Source organism: Pteropus vampyrus, unplaced genomic scaffold, assembly GCF_000151845.1.
Source record: "Pteropus vampyrus isolate Shadow unplaced genomic scaffold, Pvam_2.0 Scaffold31, whole genome shotgun sequence".
In the NCBI taxonomy this organism is placed as follows: domain Eukaryota; kingdom Metazoa; phylum Chordata; class Mammalia; order Chiroptera; family Pteropodidae; genus Pteropus; species Pteropus vampyrus.
In genome coordinates, this window is record NW_011888812.1 from 10,811,229 (window position 1) to 10,838,485 (window position 27,257).

General features: G+C 36.0%; 1 protein-coding gene and 1 pseudogene across 2 annotated transcripts in view; both read right to left on the reverse strand.

Annotated features, from left to right (window-relative positions):
* FNBP4 (formin binding protein 4) overlaps positions 1 to 26,757 on the reverse strand; it is a 33,331-nt gene extending 6,574 nt beyond the window's left edge. The window contains exons 1-15 of one of the 2 annotated variants that reach the window (XM_011357012.2): positions 26,435 to 26,757; positions 25,363 to 25,455; positions 21,371 to 21,507; positions 20,847 to 21,030; positions 20,160 to 20,307; positions 19,929 to 20,049; positions 17,940 to 18,278; positions 16,888 to 17,098; positions 14,184 to 14,308; positions 13,205 to 13,309; positions 12,185 to 12,318; positions 11,010 to 11,197; positions 6,035 to 6,345; positions 5,763 to 5,907; positions 5,041 to 5,384 (exon numbers count right to left, since the gene is read on the reverse strand). In XM_011357012.2, coding sequence (XP_011355314.1) covers positions 5,041 to 5,384; positions 5,763 to 5,907; positions 6,035 to 6,345; positions 11,010 to 11,197; positions 12,185 to 12,318; positions 13,205 to 13,309; positions 14,184 to 14,308; positions 16,888 to 17,098; positions 17,940 to 18,278; positions 19,929 to 20,049; positions 20,160 to 20,307; positions 20,847 to 21,030; positions 21,371 to 21,507; positions 25,363 to 25,455; positions 26,435 to 26,657 — 2,808 coding nt within the window. In that variant the 5' untranslated portion in view covers positions 26,658 to 26,757. Of the gene's footprint in view, positions 1 to 5,040; positions 5,385 to 5,762; positions 5,908 to 6,034; positions 6,346 to 11,009; positions 11,198 to 12,184; positions 12,319 to 13,204; positions 13,310 to 14,183; positions 14,309 to 16,887; positions 17,099 to 17,939; positions 18,279 to 19,928; positions 20,050 to 20,159; positions 20,308 to 20,846; positions 21,031 to 21,370; positions 21,508 to 25,362; positions 25,456 to 25,991; positions 26,398 to 26,434 lie in introns of those variants that run through there. The other variant, XM_023528788.1, reaches the window with a different exon arrangement.
* LOC111737851 lies at positions 7,953 to 8,071 on the reverse strand (annotated as a pseudogene).
* Positions 26,758 to 27,257: the final 500 nt, after the last annotated feature.

Below are 27,257 nucleotides of genomic sequence, written 5' to 3' on the forward strand. Positions count from 1 at the left end.
GGATATGGGGTCCAGGCTATTTTTCCAGCCTGTGTTTGCCTCGAGGCAAACACATTTCTTGATTAAGTCTCCAAAGATCTGAAAAGAAAAATAAGCTTAATATTTTTAACTTTTTTAAAAATTACGTGGCTCCTTGCTCCATACTCTATTTTTTGACCGTCATTGACAGTTCTTAACTTTCCAGGGAAATGACTGCCCATATACCATCTACCTTCAGCTCCACAAATCTTCCTATATTTCATTGGTCATTTCACCTGTGATACAACCTGACTCACTGCATACACAACCTTCTAGCAAGGCCCATTCTGGGCTAGCATGGGATCAAATGAGTAAAAAGTAACATGGATGAATAACGGTCAAGTGTGCACAGAGGGCTCACTGGGGTGTAATCTCTCACTGAACATCTGCAAACATGATTAAAAACTACAGATCTAGGTAGAGTCACTGCTGTTTCACTGAGATTTCTATAAGGTTTCATGTATTCTTAGCACAGTTGATTCATATCTATTATGATAAAATAAGTTTTATTTTAGAAGTTATATTTTGTCTATCACATTCAAAACATGTACCCAGAGTTGCACTGGCTGTTTGAGCACATTTTTAAAGAGGGGAACACTGCAGTCAGAGGAATAAAGATTAAATGGTTAGAACTTCTTTTTCTAGTTTATTTTCTATTAAGCTGCATGCAAAACTTCAGCAAAAAGACTAAAAATATATATTGGTCTCAAATATTCTTGAACATTAAAGGCATTAAGTATACATTTTATATTCTTTAAAAATGCCTTGTAACAACAAAGAGAAGGGTCATCGTTTGTTTTCAGATATCAGGTATGTAAAAATGATATAGCTTACAATTCTGTATTTTAAAAACTATTAGACCATAAAAGCATTACTGGCTAAAAAATTACTTGTTGAATGAACAGAGGAGGAAGTAGTTAACTACCTCTCTTGGAGGACTGGAGGCAGAGTGCCAAAGAAGGCCATAAAAGAAATGATTCCTGAGTACCAGTTGTTCTAATATTTAATTGTATAAATAATGAATAGTATAGTGGACTGGTAGATAAACTAAAGACATGGATTTGATAAAACAGTATGTTGGCTCAAGAGACCTGTATATGCTTATTCACCACAGTGAATACCTTGACAATAGTCTATTCAAGACATTGTCCTAATTGTCACTGTTAATATTTATATTTACTTCACTTCTAGATAATTTCTGGAACCATGGTACCAACTTGGACCAGTGCTTCAATCCGGAAATATCTTGTCTATTTTGTGTGAACTCAAAACTCATTCAGGAAGGTTACCTGAACCACTGTAAGGCAAATGAATTTGTCTTGTTAACCCCTGGGGCAAATGATTACAGTTGAGGCAAACAACACACTACCAACACGGGGAGGAAAAACTGTTGAGAAAGTTTCTTAGGGCAATCAGGGCCCTCAAAGGTGCCCATGAGGATGATGTTTAAAAGATGGCAGAATAGGAAGCTCCAGGCCCTTATTCCCCCATGGAAACATTACATAAACAAATACACAGACCAACTAAAATGGCATTGTGGGAACTCTGGAAAACAGTCAAAGATCTGCAGCAACCAAAAGAAAACAATCAAGAAAAAGCCACTCAAATGGTAAGAAATTTTGTGGTATGTTTGCTTGTAGTTGCAGGACCGTCTTCCCCAATGGGGTTAGAATAAAGTGGCCCAGTTCTCAGCTCCCTCCCTCAGGACTGAAGGAAGACTGGAATGTATAAAATGTTCTGGCCTGTCGCTGCCTCATTAACCGAGGTCTTTCTCTATACAGAGCCAGTGTGCAAAGACTGGGAGAGACAGCTGTTCTGTCAAATGCCCAATTTTCAAGAAAAGATCACAAAGCATACGAAAAAACTGAGAAACATTGCCATTCAAAGGAACAAAACAAATCTCTAGAAACCAACTATAAAGAAACACATGCTTCAGACTTACTGGACAGTATTTAAAACAATTGTCTTAGAAGTGCTCAGGAGCTAAAAGAAAACATAGGCAAAATAACTGAAGAAAATAATAAAAATTATATATAAACAAACATCAACAAAGAGTTAGATAATTATAAAAAAAGAACCAAACAGAAATTCTACAGCTGAAAATTCTATTAACTAAATTGAAAAATTCATTAGTTTCAACAGAAGACTCCAATAGTCAGAAAAAAGATCAGCAAAATTAGTAAGTCATTTGAAATTAAGTCTGAGGAACAAAAAAGATAAAACAAAGTGAAGAGTCTAATGACCTATAGGACACCATCAATTAGACCAACATATACATTATGGGAATCCCAGAAGGAGAGAAAAGAGCAGAGAGCTCATTTGAACAAATAATGGCCAAAAACTTCCCGAATTTAAGGAAATACATGGAGATACATATCCAAGTGGCCTAATTAACTCCACCTAGGACAAATCCCCAAAGACCCTACACTTAGATATATAATTAGTCAAAAGCCAAAGATGGAATCTTAAAAGCAGCAAAAGAAAAGTGACTTGTCTGTACAAGGGCTTCTCAATAACATCACGAGATTTCTGGCCGAAACCTTGCAGGCTATAAGGCAGGGGGATGATATGTTTAAAGTGATCAAAGAAAAACCTATCAACTGAGACTTATATGCCAGGCAAAACTGTCCTTCAAAAATGAGGGAGAAATTAAGCCCTTCTTAGATAAAACAAAAGCTGAGGAAGTTCATTATTGCTAGATTTGTCCTATGAGAAATGCTAAAGGACTTAAACTTTAGCATGTAATATAAAATTCCCACAATAATCACAAAGAAAATATAGAAAACACACAAAGGAAACAAAAAAGGAATAAAAATGTCACTGAAAAATCTTAAAAGCAGGCGGTAAGAGAGGAAACAAGGGCCAAAAAAGCTGTAAGACATGCACACACACACACGAATAGCTATAGTAGGTCATTATCTATCAGTAATTACTAATATTAAGTTAGTAATTTACTATTGTAAATGGATTAAATTCTTCTTATGCCGGAAGAATGGATTAAAAAACAAAACAAAACAGAATCCAACTGATGATGCCTATAAGAAATCCATTCTATATCTAAGAACACACACAGGTTTGAGGTGAAGGGACAGAAAAATATATTCCACGCTAACAGTAACCAAGAATAACTATATACCAAGGGTAACTGTAACAGTACAAAACAAAATAGACTAAGTCAAAAACAGTTATAAAAGATAAAGCACATTATAATGATAAGAGTAAATTCAAGTAAATTGAAACAATATCACTTACAATAGCATCCAAAAGAATCAAATACCTGAGAATGAATTTAACCAAGGTGAAACACTTGTACACTGAAAACTATCAAACACTGCTGGAATAAATTGAAGACCTAAATAAATACAAAGGAATCTTGTGTTCATGGACTGAAAGATTCACTCAGTATTATTAAGATAGCAATGTGACCCAAGCAATCAAAAGAGTAAATGCAATCCCTATTAAAATTCCATTGGCCCTTTATGCAGAAATGGAAAAGCTGATCTTTAAATTCATATAAAATTATTAAAGGGCCTGAACAGCCAATATTGAAAAAGTATAAAGTTAGAGAACTCTTACTTCTCAATTTCAAAACATATCACAAAGCTATAGTAATCAAAACATTGTGGTACAGGCATATAGACCAATGGAATAGAACTGAAAGTCCAGAAAAAACCCCATACATCTATGGTGAACTGATTTTAAATAAAGTCTTCCATTCAATGGGGAAATAATGGTCTTTTAAACAAATGGTGCTGAGACAAAAGCATGTCCACATTCAAGAGGATGAAATGGACCTTACCTGACACCATAAACAAAAATTAATTAAAATGGATGAGCAATCTAAATTTAAGTACTAGAACCATATAACTCTTAGAAGAAAACATAGGGGTAATTTTCATAACCTTGGATTTGGCAATGAATTCTTAGATATGACACAAAAAGCACAAGCAAAAATGAAAAAAAAAAGTTAAGTTGGACTTTATCAAAATTAAAATCTTTTGTGTATCAAAGGACACTATCAGAATGAAAAGGCAACGCACAGAGAGAAATAAAATATTTGCAAACCATATATCTTATAAGGGACATGTACCTATGATACATATGTAACTCTTGACAATTCAACAATAAAAGACAAACCACCCAATTAAAAAACAAACGACTTACACAGACAATTCTACAAAGATAAACAAATGGCCAACAGGAAAAGGAAAAGATGTGCAACATAATTACTCACTAGAGAAAAAGGAATCAAAACCACGTTAAGATACCACTTAATAGCCACTAAGATTGGTATATTAATTTTTTTAAATGGGAAATAATAAGTATTGGTGAGCATGTGGAGATATGAAACCTCTGTACATTGCTAGTGGTACTGTAAAATGGTTTGGCCACTATGAAAAAACTCTGGCAGTTCGAGAAGTTAAAACACAGAATTATCATATGACCCAGCAATTCTACTTCTAAATATACACTCAAAAGAAATGAAAACAAGTACTCAATATTCATGTACTCATATGCATGTTCACATTGGTACTGCTCACAATAGCCAAAAGGTATAAAACAATCCGTATGTCTATCAATAGATGAACGGATAAACAAATTGTGGCATATACACACAATGGACTATTGTTATTCAGCTATAAAAGGAATGAAATACTGATACATGCTACAACATGGATAAGTCTCAAAAATAATGTGCTAAATAAAGGAAGCCAGACATAAAAGTTCACATATGCATGACTGCAGAATAGGTAAATCCAGAGAGACAGAAAGCAGATTGGTGGTTCCCACAGGCTGGGGTAAGGGGGTGATGAGGACCTCTAGCCACTGACTAGAATCTAATCGGTACAAAGTTTTCTCTTGAGATGATGAAGATGGTATGTAACTAGACAGAGGTGGTGGCTGCACAATGTAAATGTACTAAATGCCACTAAATTGTACATTTTAACATGGTTAATTTTATATGAATATCACCTTAATAAGAATTTTTAAAAATAAAAATGTAAAGAGAGATTTACATACCTTATCTTTCTTTCCTTTTTTCGTCTTCTCAGGTGGTGGCATTTTGGGAGCTGGTGGTGGTGGAGGAGGAGGGGGAGGGGGAGGAGGAGGTGGTGGTTCTATAATGGCAGTGGCAGGCACAGCACTTCGGGCCTGGACTGGCTGCAGTGTGGGAGCAGTCACTGCCATTGGGACAGAACATTCGGCATAGCTCATAATTGCAGGAGCTGATGCTAATCCTAGGTAACTGGACTGCAGGCTCAGTCCTCTGGCCTGATGACCCATTCCTGTTGCTGGATGGCTAACAGATATTGCCTGGTGTCCAATCCCTGCAGACTGCTGTCCAGTTCCTGTTGTCTGGTGACCTAACAGAAATCAAAATGAAACTTTTATGATAAAGCCATAAACAAGGAAAAGAAAAGGGAAATGAAGAATTTCCTATAATCACCTACAAAATAATATATCTTTTCCTCAAAAAAATAGCCATATTTTCTAGTAGTAAAATATTAATTTTTGAATACTTTAGTATTAAGGTACTTAAACATCAAAATCACTGATGTAAATGTACAGAAAACAATCTGGAAGGATACATGCCAAATAGTTTAGTAACTGAACTGAACTATTTAGTAACTGAAATGTATATAGTTTTACAATGAATAGCCTTCTGACATTAATTTATGATATCTAAGTCTGGAAACAAAGATGATCTATTGAGGAAAACACATTTTAATCACAACGCTTACCCGTAGCTATAGCTGGCTGGCTGTAGAGGACCGGAGAACTACCAATGGTAGCTGACCTTTGAACCACTGCAGTATTAATTTCTGTAGCTTTTCTCTTTATCGCTTTAGTGGAAGGAGAACTAGAGACAGTAGAATCGACTGAACTCTGAAACACAAAGATTCTAGTCAGTGGCTAGAGGTCCTAGTTAAACATTCTCTTCTAAAATAAAACATGGTGTTAATCATGTCTTGGTTCCCAAAAACTCTTCAGAGTGCCAAATGACATTTCTCACCTGGCTAGTTACAACTGTGGTTTGTGTAGAGGGTTTCAGTGGAGTATCCTCCTCTGTTCCTGGGGCAGGAGGCTCCTCACTTCCCTCATCCTCCATCTCTACCTCCTGGATCTCGCCATCTTCCACAGGAGGCGGGGGAGGGGGAGGGGGTGGAGGAGATTCTGGGGGTGGAGGTGGGGGTGGTGGCATTTCCAAAGGTAATGGAGGTTGAAGCACAGGCACATTTGACTGAAGGAGGGTCCAAAATGGAGTAAGTGGCATGAGTGATGAAGAAGAAACTTGGCCAGAAAAAGACTCTTTACAAAGAGAACCTATGAAAACAAACAGGAGTCAGGGAAAAAGCAAGACAAAAACTCCATGGTTTATATTTACAGAAATGTTCAATTGCTTGGTGAGATAAAATCTAACACACAGATCTATTCTACATTGAGGTCACTGAAATATTAAACAACTCAGTTCAAAAATGGTTTCCATGGAAAGATACATCTATAAACCTCATAGTTAGCACTCACTCCAGCTATGAAATACTAGTCTTGTTCTTTGGGTCCAGATTTATGGATGAGTAAATGAAGCACATCGCATCGACCCAATGAGACATTAGGTCATCTGAAAATACATTCAGTTTTAACATACAGAACAGAAGGTAAAACAGTCTGTCATTAAACGTGACGAGGCGAGTGAATGATGTGCATTTGCAATACTGATTCCACGTATTTCATTTTTCAGCGAACTAAATAAGTGAGGATGACCCAGAGAAGTACTCATTCTAAACACACAAATTCAACCCATTTTAATTAACTTGGGTTACTAAAATTTAAAATCCATGTGCAAGGTGCTATCGTCATTCCTTTGCACCTTTGTGTGAATTACATTCATCTGCTAAATCATAGCAACACAAATCAGGGAGGGTAATTTATTTCTATAATGAGAAAAGGAAAATTTAAGAGAACAAATCTTCAAGGTAAATATAAGACACCCACAAAAGGTGTTAGAAGATGCAGAGGATTTGAAATGGCTGTTGAAATCTGAGTTAAGAAATTACAACTGAAAAGTTGTGGGATCAACTTTCCTCTATTTTGCAAAAGCCACAGTTATTTCTATTCCTTTTCTGCCGGGAAAAGCTTTAAGGATTAGAGAAAATAGGAGGATATACTTACTTGTAGCCTTCCCCATCCCTCTTTATCGTCAATAGGGAAGTTTCACAATATATGGGACTATTAGGTATATATCCCAGGAATGCTGAAGGGGTTTTTCTCCCTAAAAACCATAGAATTTAGGAGTAGAAGAGACATGAGAAATCATCTAGTTTAACTCTCTCATTTTAAAGGTAATGAAACCCAGGAGGGATATAACTTGCCCAAGATCAAACAGCTCTTAGTGGCCAGGTATGACTTCTAGTCTAGTGCTATTTTACCAAGATGTTCTGGTGAAATATCAGGAGTCCAAGAGCTTTAGAAATTTTGGTCAAATAAATCTCACTTTTCATGGAGTAGAGATCCAGATGCAGCCACCTGTTAAATTTCACGGTCAAAAGCGGTGGATTAGATAAGAGTTGTATCTATAAAAGGCTCTGGGACAAGGATACGGCCTTTTACTTTACTTTGCTCAAAACACACCACACTGGCACTCGACAAGGTAAAACTGAAGTGACCATGAAGCATTTGGCTTTTAAAATAGCTTTTCATGGAACAGATAAATGATACATTATGTAAAAGACTTTAAGAACATGATTCACATGGTTGGTTACTGAGATTGAGTTCTTTACTACTAAGGAAAAGAGCACTGAAAACATTCACCAGAAAACAGGAATGCAGTTTTCTAGATAAGACTTCAAATGTGTCATTCGACTTTTGTATTTGATCATATCTAATATGAATTTACACAATAACTTTTATTTTTATTTTATTTTATTTTTTAACACCTACAGCACCTGGTATTCCTAGGTGGTCTCCCACCCAAGTACTAACCAGGCCTGACCCTGCTTAGCTTCCGAGATGAGACGAGATCGGGCACGTTCAGGGTGGCATGGCTGTAATAACACAATAACTTTTAGACAAATAAAGTCTGGGTAAGATCAAGCAGTCTACTATATTACATAACAGTACATCAAGATTACCTCAGAACTAAGATAACAAACATTGGAGATTAATATCTTATTAAACTTCCTTCTACTAAACTAACCACAATGGGTAGGTAAATTAAAATGTCCAATTTTATATATTGGTAGATTTCTCAACTAGAAGCATAATGCAATATAGAGACAATTATGATGGTGATATGTTGCTATGCAGAGAAATTCAAGGAAACACAACAGATTCAAGACTAATAATGTGGTTTACGACCACCATCAAAGCTAATTAAACTTTGTGTAAATGTGATAAACTGGACTTGATAAATTTAGCAAATAAGGAGCACATTTTGAGTTAATATCTGAATCCCAAACTACAGTAACTCAAAACATAAAAGCTGTGTCTTAATAGTCATAATTATTTCCTTTAGCTTAAATATGAAAAACTTCAAGAAATCCTGGTCTGAATATCCATAGACATCATTATTATATGTTACTTTTCTTCATTTCTAAATTTAATCCCATTGGTATATTCAGCCATTCAGGAGAATATTCAGTTTGAAGTCCAAGGAGAGAGTAAAATGGTATAAACAGCTTTTATTGTGTGCTAATAGATTTTAAAACTATGAGCTTAAGGACAGAATAGTGTGAGGATACAAATTCTGAATTTTTCAAGAACATATCCTTTCTATGCATCTTTTTTCCCAAAAGAAAATTTTGCTTAATATTTTAAGTCAAGAGACCAGTTTAGCAATTTAAAGCAAGTTATTATATAAATAATAGGTTCTATAGAGACTTTTTTTTTGAAAAGCAGCTAAATTTTTCCTAAGTGACGAGCCCAGTAAGACAGACAGATATACTGGGTATCTTGAAAGATCACTCATCTTTAAAAACATATTAATTTAAAAAACTAAACAATAAATAAGAATTTGTATAAACAGAACTCTGAAACTTCCTTGCTCCTCATAGTGTAGTCATTTTTCTTCTTTAAAAAGTGGTTTTAACCACTGCTTGGCTGACAAAAAGCATGTATTATATCAACTTCATAGGTTTAAAATATTGATTGGTATTGCTCTTGAATCCCAAAGACCTAAGTACAAATTTGGATTTTATTTAGATCAAGTTTATTATGTAGTTTTAGTGGCTTTCAATAAAGAGGCTGAAGAACATAAGCTAGTTTATCAAGGGCTTTTTCCTACAGCATAACTACATTTGTTTTACTCATCAGACGAGAATGTCTCAAGGTCTTTACTTTACCAGACAGTACCAACTGTGTGTATCATCAACAAAAGGAGGTAATAACTTAATACTTAACTAAGGTGATCACAGAACACTTAAGAGTTGGTAATTCTCGAATATTCAGCTTTGGAACATACAAGAAAGGAACATTAGACAGTGGTCAAGAGTGGAATCACCTACCCAAAACCACCATCAAGCCTCTTCAGTTCACTAACCACTAAAAAGCAAACAATAAAACCAACTTACTAGAAATATCTATCATTGCTACCAAAAGAACGGGGAAAAAAATAAAAAATTATCTTTGTGAAAACAGTTAATACCCTGTAACTTGAGAAAATATGTTTCTGAAATATGAAGTAGAATAAAACCATCCTTTTGCTATGCTATAGAATTATCACTGCAGTCATATGTAGCTTTTTATTTAGAGTGATCAGTTAACAATTCCTAGGTTATTTAAGAAGTTAAAATCATTACGAGTTTCACTTGGTACATTATCAGAACTTTTGTACTGGGATCAGAGAACCAGTATGGTACAAAGCATCATTTTTGATAAGCAGAGGACAAAAGAATTTAGCTCTTTACTCCCTATCTTACCACGAATTCCATGTCTTTTTTATCTTCAAAGGTTTATTACTTTAGAAACCACTCCATAGACTTTTGCTTTCATACGTCATCATTTTAATAGCTACCTTTTTTTAGATCAAAAGGTTGTTGATCATAGTCTTCTGACTATGCTTCATTATTCACTTGTTTTTGTCATTCCAAGATGGACTTAAGAGGCAAAAAAAATGAATCCTTTTCCATAAAGTAAAAATTAAGCCATGGCTCTCAAAGAACTATCAGATTCTCAGTTAACTGAGGAGCTATAAAAGCCGCTTTTTAAAGGTACAGCAGGTCCTCGATTAATGTTCTGTATAACGTTAATGAGATGCTGTAAGAACATAACTCTTGTTTATAACATAATTCTTATTTAGCCTGTGGTAAAACTAGTTTCATTATACATTGTTTTGCTTAAAGTCACAGAATCTATTGAAGATGTTAAGTGAGGACTTACTGTATATAACTAAAGTGCTTTAAATGGGTTGAGCCATTCTGTTTGTTTTACACAAGAATATTGTTGGCTATTTGCAATGATCAATTATTTTGCTTCTCTGAAATAAATATGGTCCTGGTTTCATTGCATTTCTTCAGATAATTTTGATTTGTAGCAATCATGCTTCTTATAAGACTTCTTATAAATGGAGTTGAAAAATGAGGTTGCAATATCAATAGATTTCTACAGAAAGGTAAAACAAATCTCACAGTATCACTCAAGGTATGTTGACAATTCAACTATCTAATTCTTAAGTATTAATTAGTATTCCTGTTATTAGAAATCCACAGCTTTGTATGTAGAATGACTGGTTATCGAATAATCTTTTAAAAATCAAAATATATTGGGTCATCATTTTATTTTTAGCAGAGACTGGTATCAACATTATGCTGATTTCCAACTAGTTACTACCTTAGTTTCTTCAGTGTAACTTCTGCACTCTTTTTTTAGGTAGAGCCACTATTTTTTAATCAGAAATTTATATCATGGTTTAAATTTTTTTCTTTTATAATATTAATATGTCTTTTTTCTCTAAAAACATTTCTCTGCAATTAATACAGAGTAAATTCTCCCACCTGTGGAATTCTCAGAGGATTCTGTAGAATGTGAATCGGTGCCAGTTTTGTCTTTCAAGGTCTGTTTAGGAAGAGTCTCGTCTCTACTTTCTTGTGCTTGGCTTTCTTCCTCCTCTTCCTCACCATCTGGGAACTCCCACTGAGATTCGCCCGACTGTTCATTTACATAGAAATATCGTCTATGATCCCTAAATTACAAGAAAGAAAACACATGTTTTAAGACCCATTCTCCTACAAAGACACTTCCATTTGGTCCTGTCCCAGGACAGCAGTCTGCTCTCACAGGGACGAACCTCTTCTTAATGGACTGCTATTCACAAAGGCAACAAAGAGCTTTGACATTTGAGGATGGAGAACCACGGATAATTCAAAGCTATTTGCACTGCCAGCAGCTCTGTGAATACAGCCCTGAACCCTCTCACTCCAACAGATGACTTAGAAAACACCTCTCACATATTTTTTTTTTTTTTTTGGCCAATGCTTAACAGGGTTTCAAGTTTCATTAACGGAGGGATTCAATTTCCTAGAACACTAATTTCCCTTCCAAAGAAGAGAACAACGAAGTTTGCGAAAGGTGACTCTTCCCCTCTTGGACCGTGGAATTCACATTTCATACTCTTGATATCAAACACAGTGAAAGCTAAAGAGAGGGAGAGGATCTGGGAGCTGAAAAATAAAAGAGCAAAGATTTCAAATAACGAAAAAAAAATCAAGAAAAGCCAAATATAAAAAGAAATGTTTTCATCTGACCTGCTGGCCGAAGATAGTAATCTTGTTCTTCATTCACATCTTCAACCACGAAGCTTTCCTTAACTTCACCGAGGTTAATCAGGAGTAGTTGCTTCCAGAGGTCCTGTAAAGCGCACAGAGCTCTCGCATGCGCTTAACCCCCAAGCCCGCCCTACTCCGTGCAACACTCTGGAGAGTAAAAACCAGCTTTGTCCAATCTTGGAAAAAAATCCGTTACATGGAACACTTTAAACATTGTTTTTTGTTTCTCCAACGCGTGGCTGGCCCGAACTCTGTAAGGGCTTGCGGTGCTTTGCCTGCCCAGCACCGCTAACTGCAGCTGCTCTCAGTCTCCAGACAGGCTGTCATGTTGTCAGGTGGTGGTGATCACAAATCATGTTTGAGATGTCAAAGGTGAAAGGTGAAAAGGGGAGAAGAGTGCGTACCTGTCCCAGTGGCAGGACCAGCCTTTAGGAGTGGCGTTTATTTCATACTGTTTTAGTTGTTCTGCTGCATCCTGAAGTTTTCGTTTAAGGTAGTTTCCATTAAGAGCCCCTTCCCGCCAGTCTGCAATCCGAGTCTAGGATCAACAAACAGTCAATTAGTTTTAAAGACTCATTATATCAGGAGGCAGAGCTAAGAAGGATATAAGTCTTCTGATCCATGACAATACTGCTATATATTCTGGTAGGAGTAGACCAACGAAGAAAAGAAATCTCATCTTAATTTCATAAAGAATCTCGTTTGCTCTGCAGAGTTTGAAAAATGAGACTGGATCCCAGTATATTTTTATATTGTCAACTCTCCAATATCTGCGAAATGAGTTGCAGTTTTGCTTTCCCCTTTAGACTATATTAAGATTGGTTTCCCAGTAATTTTACCTTCAATGTGGGTAGACAGTTCATTCAGTTCAGTAATGTTATTAACCAAACTCAAAGGTTCAGTTTTTAGGGAAATCAGCCAGCTTCCTACAGGACTTCCTTACCTAATCCCACCCTGCCATTCTGTTAGTATATTGGTTACAAATAGGACTCAGAACTTTAAAAAAAAAAGATTTCTAATGCTTTAACACTTGTGAAGTACTTTCACCATTATATGGCCTCATCTGATCATTACTAATAAAATTTTAATATATTAGAAAAAAATCTTTATTAAAATATATGCCTATTAAGTTGTACATCTGAAATTTATATTAACCAATGTTACCCCGTAAGTTTAAAAAAATATATCTGCCTATTGAAGGTGGTAAGTTTAAATATCAACATTATATATCAACTCTCAGTATTTATCTTTGTAATTACATTTTGCTTTGGCTAATACATAGTTTTATTTCCTGGTTTGGTGCTTCAAACATACATCAAGGTTCAATATTTAAATTTAGAATTAAAACATAAATGGGACAGATTTCCTCACACATATAGCATTTCATTCAAACATACTATTTATACCAAAAATGGCTAAATTACCTCAGTCTGTAAGAGCAGCACATGAAAGTTGGAGATGGATTGTCTATTAATTCCTAAAAATTCAAATTTACTTGTCAGGGTATTCGCCAGTTCTCCAATCTGAAACTGTAAGAAAAATGAAAGAAAAATGTTAAAATAAAAGTAGAATGAGTACTATTTTCTGTATTATATAAAATCTCTCATTTATTGTTATAGATACTAGAAAAATGATTCTGCCTGTAAATTATACAGCCTTTATCAAATAGCTGCCTCCAAATAGTTAAACAGAAGATAAAATTCTAGTTTACAGTAAAATAATTCACATAACAAAGTGATGACAGAAGGTCTAGAGAAATTAAATGTATATCTAACAAAAGATGAAATTCAACAGCTTGTTCTAAATGACAGAAATCCCATTATTCAAACTATCATTTATCCATTACTGCTTATATTAGCCATATATTGAACAAAATTAGTTCTCCCCGTCCATTCTCATGGCTGTACACTAGCTAATAACTGAATAAACTTTTTCAAATCAATAGAACATGCTATGTGGTTTTTCCAACAAATAATCCTTAAACAGCCACATATTCATGTGGTCTAATTCACATGCTCCTAAAAATAGAAGTGAAATTGGAACCAAATTTGTCTTTGTGTAAGGACATGTAGTTCATGTTGGAATTAAATCTGTGACTTTTAGTTTCTTTGGTACTTTCAAACTAGAGAAGTCTGTTATTTGATAAGCTATTGCTTTCCAAAGGAGACTACTTTTAACAAAGTAATTACACATTTAGAATTTATTTTTAGATAATTATTTTATACCGTCAGTCTTATAATTCCTTATCTCAGCTTTAAATATGATCTTTTCACCTAATCAAGTAAATTATTTATATTTGGAGATAGTAAAGATTACTTTTACTACTCACTAGTAGAAGGTAGTTTAATGGTTAGCCAATTTACAAATATTGGTCAAGTTGCATTAAGTAATATGTATACATACTTTTAAATCCTGTTCTTCTTCTACTTTAGGCGCTGTTTGTACTTTCATCTTCTCTGGAGATTCTTCTACTTCCATCTCTTTGTCTGAATTCTCATCTATTTTTTCTGAATTTTCAGCACCATTTGCTGCAAAAGAAAACATGTGAAATCAAATCAAAAGGACTGATACCAACAGGGCCCCACTTACGTTTTCTTAGTCTTGTAGCAGAGAGATCTGAAAAAGGTTATTAAGTTTCTCTCTGTTGCCTCCTGTTAAAGAAGCCCTGATGACTTATCAACCTGTCTTTATAAAGCTAAAAAACTTCATTCTTAATAATCGCCTTTCTTAAAATGAGTCTATGAATAAAACTTTGTTTTACTATGTTACTCTGTAGTTTCTCCTTTATTAATCTTTTCTAATCCTCTGTTCCATAACATCATAGCTTCAATTACTTACAAAAACTACACCTCAAACTTGGGATATATAAAAGTTCTTTACTAAGTGGATTTGGAAAAAAAGGCTTTCAAAATCAGAGTATTTATAACTACCTGATAACTCCTTTCCAAAACTGGTTAAGACCCGCAGACAATCTATATTGGACCAACCTACTTACTTTTCTGGTTGGTAATGATGTCTGTTGGTAGTGGGAATCTCCAAACGAGAATAGGTTTACCACCAGCTTGAATGGAGTAGAAGATATAAACTCTTTTTGTTATGCTTGCTTTGTAACACCTGCTTACCACATCATATACAATATGAATCATTCTGTCATAAGGTTCACAGAGTTTCAACAGATTAGGCTAAGATTTTATATTAAGTACTTAACCTTATCATATAATGGCTTTGCTCTCTTCTTCCTTGATCAATAATGTTCCTTTGGCATTTTCAAATTGTCTGAAACCAAATCTTTCTACTCTACTAACTAGTTTGTAATTCATTATAAATTAGACATCTTGTATCTGGTGGCAGGTATAAAAAATTATACCTTAGAGCACCGCTAGAGCTCTAACGCTTGGATATTTTGGAGGACAATTAGACAGGATCTATCGAATTAAGATGCATACACCCCCTGACCTAGCAATATACCACTAAGAATCTATACTATAATGATACTAAAATCTGCACAAAGAAGTATGTACCAGAATATTTATTACAGCATTATTATGAAATATAATAAATATTTGTGAAGTATATCATAAATGCATATAATGTAGTTTAGAGAAATATTAAAATGAACACTCAAGTAACTACAACTCAGCTTAACCCAAGACTATTATTAGAACCTCTGAATCTCCCTGTACCTCTCTGCCCTAACATCCATCCACACCAGACAAACTTCTACCCTGAAGGTTATTAGTAATAAGCACCTTCTTTTAGTTTCATCATGCAATGACCTTTAAACACAGAATTTCTCCCTATTTTCCAACTTATATACATAGAATATTACCATATGCATTCTTCTATGGCTCTTTTTTATTCAAATTATTGTTTGTGAGATTAATCCATAACTATGGATTATTCATTTTTTCATTCTTTAAAATCTACTAGCAAGAAATACACCACTATCCATTCTACCTTTGATGGACACTGGAATGGCTTGTAGATTTTTTAATAATATAAATGTTATTTGTTAAAGAAGCTCTAATGACTTATTAACCTACTGTCTTTATAAGAGTGAAAGATGAACACAACTTAAATGTCCATCAACAGGGAAAGAGTTAAATGAAGACATCTATACCATTCAGTGGTTAAAAACAGTAATTTTCAAGCTTTGTTAAGTGAAAAAATGATTTTGCCTAACAATCCACATGGTTAATTTCATCAATGGTAAAATTTACATATGCACATGCACATAAAAACCCACATAACCACAAATTTAAATAAAGAGAGGAAAAGCTCTAGAAGGATCTATGTAGATAAAAGGACAGAGAAAATGAACTTTAGGGGTAGGGAATGAGAAAAGGGAAAAGAAGGTGAACTTTTAGAATTCTACTTATATTCTTCTATACTGTTGATAGAAAAAAAAAATTCAAACAAAGTTGTTTCCATTTATTGCCTCTATTTTTATGTGTTGTTTTTTAACCACAACCTGTAAGGTATCTTCTGCTAGGTATACTCAACTAAGGTTTAGTGTTCAAATTTTATTGGTTGCCAACTACAAAATTAGGACCAAATGAAGAGTTAAAAATTAGTTCTGATAATAGACCGGAAAAATGCAGCAGTGTCTCTTCTACATTACCCTGAATGAAAATAACTTGGGTCCTCATGACAGGACCAAACTACACAGCCAACCAGAGTCTGGGCAACTTGTACAGAGAGCAGAGATGAAGCTGGGCTTGCCTGCCTTGCTTATCAATTGGAAATAGTGAGCTAAATAAGCAGAACCATGGTCTTTATAGAGATCAAGACAACTATTGTGGCAAGAGATTAAAAAAAAAAAAAAGGTGGGGGAGTCAATCTTGTTTTTCTGTTTTTGAGGGAGAAGCAACCCCCCAATCAGTAGTGAATATGCAACTCAATGAATGCCTGCCTTTCAGAATCTTACACTTCCACTAAGAGCTGGGGCAGGAAAAGGTGAAGTAAAAGGAAGCTTCCTTCACAGCGTTTCAGTAAAAGAATAAAAGTGCTGTCTCCCTTTTTGCTGAAGAGGGAACAAAAAACTGGAAAAGAAGGATTTCTCCTCTATATCTTTCATCTCTAAAGTTTAATATAAAGCATGAATTACCGGTTTCTCCATTTTCTGGAGTCTCCCGTCCAGTTTTGCTAGAACTCCGGCTGGTAGATTCTGGACTGGTAGCTCGAACAAACATCTTCCATTTCCCTTTTTTAGACATAAGTCTACGCATCCCGTCTTGAGATGCTGGCTGGCTGCTATCAGAACAGGGACTAGACCCTGACACACTACCATCTCCTTCTTCCAAGGCTCGCAACTCTGCCTACAACAACCATGAAAATAAAGTTAGAGTGTCATTAACTGTTTAACATTTGCGTCTGTGCGTAGCGAGGATGATAGCCATGTGTTCTTAGAATTTAAGTCTTTTAAGAATAGGAAGGATTTAATACATTTTTCTATGAGAGCCGAGCACTATGTTCCATATTCAATTGTTGCTTAATAAATGCTTATTCATAAATATAGTCAACAAATATCAATTTGAAGAAGATAAGTTCTAGAGATCTGCTAACAGACAAATTTTCCAGTATGTGTATATAGCAGATAAAGCTTAACTTAGCTAATCCCTCTCTACAGCTTCGAGATAATACTGTTATACAACTGTTAAAATTCTGCTTCATACTCAAGGCAGCAAATGAAACTGTTTCAAGAAAATCAGGGCTGTTCCAAGAAAATATGTAAAAATCAACTTTTTCAGGGAAGTTTCCTATGAACTGCTTTCTTTTAAATGGTGCTTTTATCTTTTATAAAAGGAAAGCATGAAATTATGGGTTTCTCTTATCTTACGAGGCCCATTTAACTAACTAAACAATATCATGCCTGATAATTGGAATCAACATATACTTATAGCAAGGATGTTCCTCACTGTATCTATCCTTAAATCAGAACAATGTCAGTCTGCATTGGTTGTCAACTACCAAAAGCATCATCAGGGAACAAAAGAACTACAAGTCCATAGCTCAAGATTTTATTGCATATACTTAAATCACATCTAGATGAAAGGATAAGAAAAACAAAATCCCAACTGTGCTGTACACTGAGGACAATGATCTCAGAGTGTGACAGTACTGAGGGAAGAAAATGTACTTAAAACTTTGAATACTTACTTTTTTCCTTTCCAAAACTAGTTCCAGCTCAAGGGTATCTTGCTCCTCTTCCTCTTCACTTTCCCCAGATTGAACAACACTGCAAAGATCCTCCTGAGAAGGGTCTTCCATATTGTCCAATACAATTTCCTGTGGCTTGACTATTGTTGTTGCTTCTTCTGTTGTACTTGTTTCTTTCACTTCTGAAATTGGCTCTACTTCTTTACAAATTACTTTTCTTCTCCATCTCTCTTCTTCCTCTTTTATTCCTTCTGGCAATAAAGGAGCAAGCAGTGATGCTGCCACCCCTTTCTTCTCTTCCTCACTATTTGAGAGAGCCTGAATGCCTTCATTTACTTCCTACAAAGAATAAAATAATCTCACTTAATTTTCAAAGAAATCTCCCTTCAGTATATATTTGTTAAGAAGCTAACATTCTCATGTTAAAAGTGTATTTTTCAGTCACCGGCTATCCTTAAAAACCAATTCCTAAAAGATTAGTAAACTTTTGTACATTTTTCTTACGCATATATAATGGAAACAGTGCTACCTTAGGAAGGCAGTGTAACTAGATGCTAACTGTGGGTGGGACTCGAACACATCCTCATCCCATTCTCCCTATGTCAAAAGACAGACTAGTAAGAAGTACAAGCAGATTTAAAGATCAGAGTCTTGTCAACACCACACATGACTAGATAAATCTTCGCCTTACTCTTCTGTATGATTAGGAAACCTCACATTTATACTATGAAAGTAACTTAGAGAAAAGTGAAATATTTCTAAAATGAAATATGTGATTATATTTAAAATGTTTATTTCCTATATTGGGATATTTATTCTACCTCCCTCCTGGAGTTATAAAGATTAAATTATTCTAAAAGCACTTTCTAATATAATACCCGTCACCTGAAAATTCAAGATAAATGAAAATTGCACATACACTGTAGAATACAACTTACTTTTCTTACTGATGAGGCTACAGAAATGCTCAAGTTTCACTAGTAGTTTTTGTTAAGGTAGCTGATCTTTTTATTAAAAAAAGAAACTTCACACGTCAGAATGGCTATTATCAAAAGATCAGTAACAAGTACTGAGGATGTGGAGAAAAGGGAACCCTGGTGCACTGTTGGTGGGACTGCAAACTGGTGCAGCCACTATGGAAAACAGTATGGAGGTTCCTCAAATAATTAAAATAGAACTACCATACAACCTAGCAATCCCTCTTCTGGGTATTTATCCGAAGAAAATGCAAATGGTAATTTAAAAAGAGATAGGTGCTCCTATGTTCACTGCAGCATTATTTACAACGGCTAAGATATGGAAGCAACCCTAGGTGTCCATCGATAGATGAATGGATAAAGAAAATGTGGTATACGTATACAAGAGAATATTAGCCATAAAAAAGAATGAAATGTTGCTATTTGTGACAACATGGATGGCTCAGTGAAGTAAGTTAAAACCAACAAAAAACTGAAATAGACTCATAGAAACAGAGAACAAACTGATGACTGTGGAGGGTAGGAGAGGTGAAAGAGAATAAGAGGTATAAACTTCAGTTATAAATACATCATTGGGACATTACAGATAGTAATATTCTAGTAACTTTGTATGATGACAGATGGTTACTAGACTTATCGTGGTGAATCACTATGTTGTAAAACTAATTAACAATATACTGTCAACTACACTTATGTGAAATCTCAAAATAGAGCTATTCAGCAGTGGAGAAGGGGACTTGAAGCTCTGCCTAACTGGCTGCTCCCACATCCTTCGCAATGACCTGAGGAGCCTCAAGGGCACCCTAAAGCTCTAAAAGAACCACTGAAATGATTAACTGTTGTAAATGCCACATAATAAACAGAAACATATTAAGGAAGACTTTAAGAAATAGAAGCTATCCTATTTCACAATTGTGTTGTAAATTAACAGAAGGCTTCTATACCTGTGCCAGAGTAACATTCAAGTTCTTTAAATTTGAAAATAAATAAATGAGGTAGTTAAAACACTAACCTTTTTAACTTCTCGCTTGGCTATGACTGGTCCACTTTTACTATTGGAAATAGAAATATTTTTCTCCTTGGCATACATGTCTGTATTTACCACATAACTAGCTTCAGCACCTGTTACAGAACTTTAAAAAAATAAAATGCTTAGCAAGATCAATAGCAGGCAAATATTATCAGCAAAAGATAAAGACGCTAATTTCCCTCTAGATAATTCCTTTTTCAAGTCTATTCTTACCTGGGCTGGTAATGTTGTATTCCCTGAACCTGGGTGGCAAGATACTGAGGCAACTCCCATGTCACTTCATTTGTTTGTGTGTTCCAATAATAATAGCATCCTGTGTTCTCATCCCAGACTTCTTGCCAATCTCCCATCTCAATTCCAACTAGAAGAAAATAAAACAGATTTTAAGGAGCACAAATTCCTCCACAATTCTAACCTTATATACCCAAAGTTATGTCTAACGCCATAACAATCTAACACAGGGTTTGTTATCCTTATCACTGTTAGCACTTGGGCAGGGCAGTTTTTGTTGTGGGGCGGGGGGCAGTCTTCTGTAGTGTTTAGCAGTATCCTGGCTTCTACCCACCAGATTCAGTAACATGCCCCTATTCCCTTTTGTGACAACCAAAACTGTCGCTAGACAAAAGGCTTTTTCAAATAATCGTTTCAATTATTCATCAGGCACAATCTGCTACTGGTTAAAAGGGCAAGCAATCATCTTTCAAAAAATAAAAATATATCCTAGTAGTTTTCAGAGGTAACTACTCTAGTTATAATTTTCCAAATAATGTATTTAAAAAGGGAGAATCCTAAAGTCTGGGGCTAAAGCATATGGGCTTTCATCTTTGGGAATCTCAGTGCTGAGAACGTCTTTAAGGATTGTACTTCATATTCCTTTAAACATCAAAGGATCAAGCTTACCTCCTGCCAGGGAACACTGAGTATCATACTGCCACCCTGATGTCTGGGCTGAGTCTGTTCCATTTGTAGTGGAAGAAAGGGCAGATGTTGCTGATTCCTTTGGCTCTGGTCGAGGCGGAGTTGGAGGTGGAGCAGAAGCTCCTACAGGAGCAGCAGGCTGAGGAGCTGTTATAGCATCGATCTCCTTTAGAGTGATAACAGTAACAAATGTATTAACCACACCAAAACCAGAAAATTGAAGAAATGGCAATATCTTTTTAAAAAATCCTACATGCTCAGTTCTTGGTTTCTCAAATCAAAACCTCCTCTTCCAATTACACAAATTCTTCAAACCCTTCTATTCTCCATTTTTCTCCTTACAACCTTAACAAAGAGAAGAAGGCAAGAGAAAGGGAGGGATTCAGGAAGAGAGATGAGGTAATGGGAGAGAAGAAGGGAGAAACACAGATTGACAAGTAGGCTAGTTGGGCTCTGACTCCCAAGGTGGCTTCAATAACTGAAAAAACAAATAAAGCACCACTAACCGCTAGGAAGTTGGCCAATGTACTATCAATATCAGTTGACTGGTTTCCATTCGACTCTTTAGATTGTGCTGGTTTTTCTGAAACATCACTCTCTTCATCATCACTGTCAGCATATGCACCAAGTAAGCATAAACCTCCTAGAAACAAAAAGGTAAACAACATTAGTTAATAACAATGCCAACATGTCCTAAGTAGTATCCAGGAGAAAAATAAAATGTGGTTCCAAATAGTTTATTTTTTTTTTTAAAGAATTTTTATAAGATTTTATTTCACCAAGCTGACGACAATTGCCAGGAAGCAAGATCTCAAATGCTTCCTAGTCAAACAGTTTACATTTAGTTTACTTACAGATTAGAACAAAACCTCAAAATAGATCATCAATGAAATACAAGAGAGGTATAAATTACATTATGCACTTAGAGCTAATAAAACCAACCTGCATAGCTACTTGACATCTCTTTCAAAATATATGTTCAATTATTCAACTTCATACTCTCTAGTCTTAGAATTTGTTGATTTGTGTCCATTTCAAACAAGTAAACCACTTAGGGTTTAGTAGATGAAATAAAGAGATTGCCAAAGTTAAAAACAAAGTTCTAGAGTGATTTTTCCTCAAACAAGTAGGGATGCATTAAAATGATTTCAAAAATGCTAGAACCAAAACCAAAACCAAAGCCCAGCTAGAACCAATTATCAATGTCTTCCTAAATTTATCAGGTATGGCCTCTGAAATGCTTCTACGTATGCTCTATTTCCTTTTGTATCACCTGTGGCCACTCTAATGTTACAAATTAAGTGAGCATACACTTCCTCTTTATATATCATTAGAATAGGTACATAAAATGTTAAAGCCTCATTAGACTTTTCAGCTTTATTATTAAGACTAAATTTCTCAGTGCCTGGCACATTCTATGTTCTCATTAAATATTTGGTAGATGAACAGATTTATCAGGGAATAAAATTTACTTTTGTTATAAATCCATAAATGAATTCATGGGTTCACATAAAAGTAAACATAAATTACTTCCTTTGTCATACAAGAGTCACATTCAATGTTTTAGCCACATAAATTTTGCCTTTGTTATTTTTTTAGTATATAAGTTAAGTTCTTACACTAAATATTAATTTCCAAAATTAACTAGAAGGATTTGAAGAGGCTATTTGACAGTGTTTCCATTTTCCAGTTACCAAATATTTTATATCTTATTGTTTTGGGGGATGCCAGTAATTTTCCTTATTTTCTGAACAAGAGGTAAATAGCCTTGTAGGGGTAGAGCTACAAAAGGAGACATTTCTGTATGGAAAAAATATGCACTTTGGCACTCAGCATTGATGATTTTTTAGGGGGAAGGAGAAAAATGGAAAATTCGTATTTTTACATAAAAACACTTCTTAGATTCAATCAGATATAATCGTCCAGATCACTGGCCTTAATTTTACATATACCCTTTGGTAAAATGTTCCAATAGGTGAGCTGTGTGGAATTTTGATTACAAAATTCCCCAAGCAGAGGTAATTCCTCATGCTCGGAGAGGGTTTCACAAGCAATAGGTTTAGCCAGCTCTACCTATTCTTCTTTCCTCAGAGCTTTCCATAACACACACATCACACCTCTTCCAAGCTCCTAGCAACATGACTATTAAATAGCAAAGTAAATAAAAATGATTAAACCTAGTATTTGGGGGAAAGAGGCATATGTAATACTTTTAGAGACATCACAAATTGATTCAGTATTTCTTAAGAACAATCTGGTAACACATACCAAGTTACTTCAAGTTTCTTTTAGCTACATAATCTCATCTTTGAGGGTAAAACCCCTAGAAATAACTCAAAAAAATTTTTTTGCAGAAAGCTTCTAGTAACTTTACTTAAATAACTAAAAGCTGTAAATAACTCAAATGCTCTCAAATAAGGGACTGGCAAAGCAAATTACAGCACAGTACCAGATGCAATATAATTTTATGATATTATAATCGGACCATTATAGGATTACATGAAATTATGCTAAGGGGACAAAAAGTAATGTTAAAGGAATAAAAGCAAGATAAAAGCAAGTCATGAAATGCATATAGTTCTAACTACACCTGTGAAAATTTAATCCATAAAAATGGGCGAGAATTTAGAATACTGAAGAAAAATGTTCACAATATGCAAAATTGCTTAACCTTAAAAAAATAAACAAAAGTCTCACAGGAACATGTCCTAGACTACTATTGAGATGATTCTGTTACCTGAAACCAGAGAATGCAAGGCCATTCTTCATAGCCATAGTCCTTACTCTTTTTTTGAGAGAGGTGCTGACTCCTCAAACCTCAATATGCTTACCTTTAATACATGGTGTCACACAATCTGCAAATCAACTATATCAGGCAGTAAATTATTTCTTAGATTATACACCTTTCCTGATAAGCTTCAAACAGTAACTGTGCCTTATACTTTTAGTAACTATCATTTCCTCACATCATCGTTGGAATAGTAGTTTCTAACTCTTTTAGTCACAGAAACAATAATCAATACAGTAAAAGCTACAAACCCCCTCCCAGCAAAACACACTTGAGTGTGCCATTTCAGAAGATTCACAGACCTCTGACACTCACCTGTAGAACCACAATAAGTACCATTTTCTAGAAGATGCTTAAAATACTAATTATTATGGTAGTCACTGATCTAATTTAATAGAGCTTATTTTGAAATTTTCCTTAATTTCACATGCATATACAATGTTATTTTAGCACAGAAGTAGAAGATAAGAGATATGTATACTCTATTATATTATAAAAACAAACTTCAATAACTAAAATTTTTTATTTTTGTGGAAAGAAATCTGATACGTTTATAAATGATAAAGGTAAAATTGTAAAATCATCTCAAGGAAAAAAGTCAATTCTTGAATACCTACTCTATTTGTTATACAAAGCCATGCAAATAATGGAAAATTATTTTCCTCTGTTTTTGTTGGATAAATTTTTTCCTATGTATTATATCAACCAGTAGGTTAAGAACTGAATAAAGCTGATATTCTGCAAGACGATGATGGACGGAAAGGAAACTTTTCTGATCACAAGGTACAAAAAAGGCTAAAGTGCTGACAGACACAGCAATCAAGGAAATTTCTCTTAGAAACACTTAAATTCTATCTTACATGATTCTTTGAAGACTCAAATGAAATAATATACGTAGTTTGCAAATACAAAATGGTATTTCCTAGTTTGGAAATTTCTTACAACCAAGTTTTAACTTTTTTAACCCATGCTATTTGTTTGTTTAAGTGGCAAATGGGAGGAGGGGAGAACAAGCATCTCTTATTTCAGGAGTCATATAATACAGAAAGTACTTCAGACTGAAAAGAATAAAATTACTAGCAATTATAGAATATTTAGTATCGAAACATATTTTAATCTTTCAAGATACATAAAGAGGATAGAAAACTAATCCTTTTGGCACTTGCTGTGTCAAAACTTTATAAACATTAAAATTTGGGCTATAAGACAAAAACATTTGGGCTATAAGATACATTTTACAATGAACTGAGGTCCTGGAGCCTTAGAATGAATGCTAGAGGGGCAATTTGAAACCACATTTATCTACAAAACCATCCACTGCAAATATTCCTTACTGCTTAGTAAATATTTACTAAGAGCAATTTTCAGCTCCACAAACATTTGCTAAGTACCAATCAAAGCAGTGTTAGAAAAGAAATAGGATGAAAAGACATGGTATCCACAAAGAACACCACGCTGGTGGGGGAGCCAGAAAACTTTTTAGAAAATGGCATCAGAACAAAAAGTAAAGTATTTAGGGTACAGATAAAATGCAACTAATTTTACAATGGTTGAAGTATATTACCAATAAGCTCTGACAAACAGATTTAAATTTCCATTTTTATGGGAGAAAGATAAATTAGCAACACTGAAGTATTCAACAAAACACTATATACAAACCTAATGAAAGATACCGTAGAAAAACTTAAAAAAAAAAAAAAAGATCTATACCTGTTGCTTTCACGGCTGTGGGTCTGGTGGTCATGACTGGTTTTGGAGGATTCTGAACAACTCTGGGAACCTCCACCACCACTTCCTGTTCATCTGGATTTAGAAAACGAACAAAAGTAAACTACAGTCAGATTATGAACCAGAGAAAACACTATAGATGACAAAATAATCTTCGATTTGAACTTCCTAATCTAGAGTTCATCAATTTAAAAGCAGGGTGTATGTATAATCCATCACTGACCCAAATAAGTGGAAGATGATAAACAAGCAGAGCTAGAATCTTCCATCCGCTTAGTGACTTTAACATCAAGGATCTGAGCATTATCTGTAAAAACTACATCTAAAACAATTTTTTAAAAATACGCAAACCATAAACCTTCTCTAGTCTACCATAGGGCCTTTACGACAAGCACGGCTATAGCACTTTTTCCCGCATGAGCTAAAAACGCGATATTTTTTTAACACTTGAAATGATCGCTGCTTCCCCGGCGTCTGGCTCCTGTAGTAGCGTTGTGCAGTTACTCTCAATCTAAGTATCACTCGGGAAGAAACACACAAGTACTTGGGAACCCACAAGCTCCACTTCTCCAGGAATTTTTTGGCATACCTGCTAATCAGGGGTTACTTACACTTTCGCTGGAATAATAAAAAGGGTTTGCTCACTTCTAAAGGGTCTCTCCCAGCTTCAACAAAAACGAAAGGAAAAGGAGATGACGTGCAGAAAAGGCCAGGTTCCACTGTCATCAAGCCTCAGACGCGGAAGCTCACACTCTCACACACACCCCGTAAGTTATCCGAAACGGGCGTGGACGCTGATGAGACACGGGGTGCACAGGGCCAACCCTTGCACCACAGATGGCGCCTCGTGGGATCGGCGCGCACGGCTCCGCCGCCTTGGGGCCCGCAGCCGAATTCCTCGCAGGCCCCACGCAGCAGGCCTCGGATGCAGACACCGCCCGCCGCGTTTCTCTTCCTCCCAGGGCCCTGCTTGAGATGTGTAGGCCGCAAGCCTCGATCGACCTCGAGTTTCGGACGCCTCACCTAGGGGTCGGGGCCCCTCGCACACCCTTACCTTCTGAAGGCGAGTCTTCCGGAGCCGCGGCCGCGGGCACCGCGGTAGTCGTTGGTGGCGGCGGCGTCGGCGGAGTTGGCTGGTTGGGGGCCGTCGCCGTCGATTCTAGCTCGGTGTCGGGTTCTGGCTCCGGGTCCCGTCCCGGTGTACTGCTCCGGGGACCCGGAGGAGAGAGCTGTAGGATAGGCCTGCGGCCGGGTACCGCCCGGGACTTCTTCCCCATCGCGAGCCCAAGCGCGAGCCGCAAGCGTCGGACAGCCGAGAGGGGCGGGCGCTTTGCGCCGCGCTGCGTAATCAATATTCATACACCGCGACACCGCCTCCTGCGAGGGTCCGCATTTAACCGGCGAGGCGCGCGCTTGCGTCAGTACCTTGGGTCCTTTACGTTCTTCTGGCTCCGCCCCCCAGGGTGGAAGGGCGGGCTTTACCCATGGCGCTCGGCTATTGGCTATTTTGAACGATTGAAGAAGCCTAAAGCCAATGGGAAAGGAAAAAGAGTGAGAATCAAGCCAATAGTGCGGAAGGGCCTGAGTATAGAATTTCTTCTCCATCACGTAGGGCTCCACCCATGCGACTTTTGCGGAGTCTCTCTCTCTCTCTCTCCCTCCCCCCCTCCCCTGTCACTCTTTCTCGCTCCTCGCTCGCTCGCTCGCTCTCGCTCTCTTTTTTTTTTTTTTGCCCCTTTTTTTTTTTTTTTTTGCCCCCTTGTCCTCCATCTTGTTCCTGTTCTCGACTAGCTGTTCATCTTCGTTGATCTAGGAAGCTGTTTCGCTTTCCGAGCTTTTACCCAAGTTTCGCCCTGATTTTTGTGGCTTACTTTGGG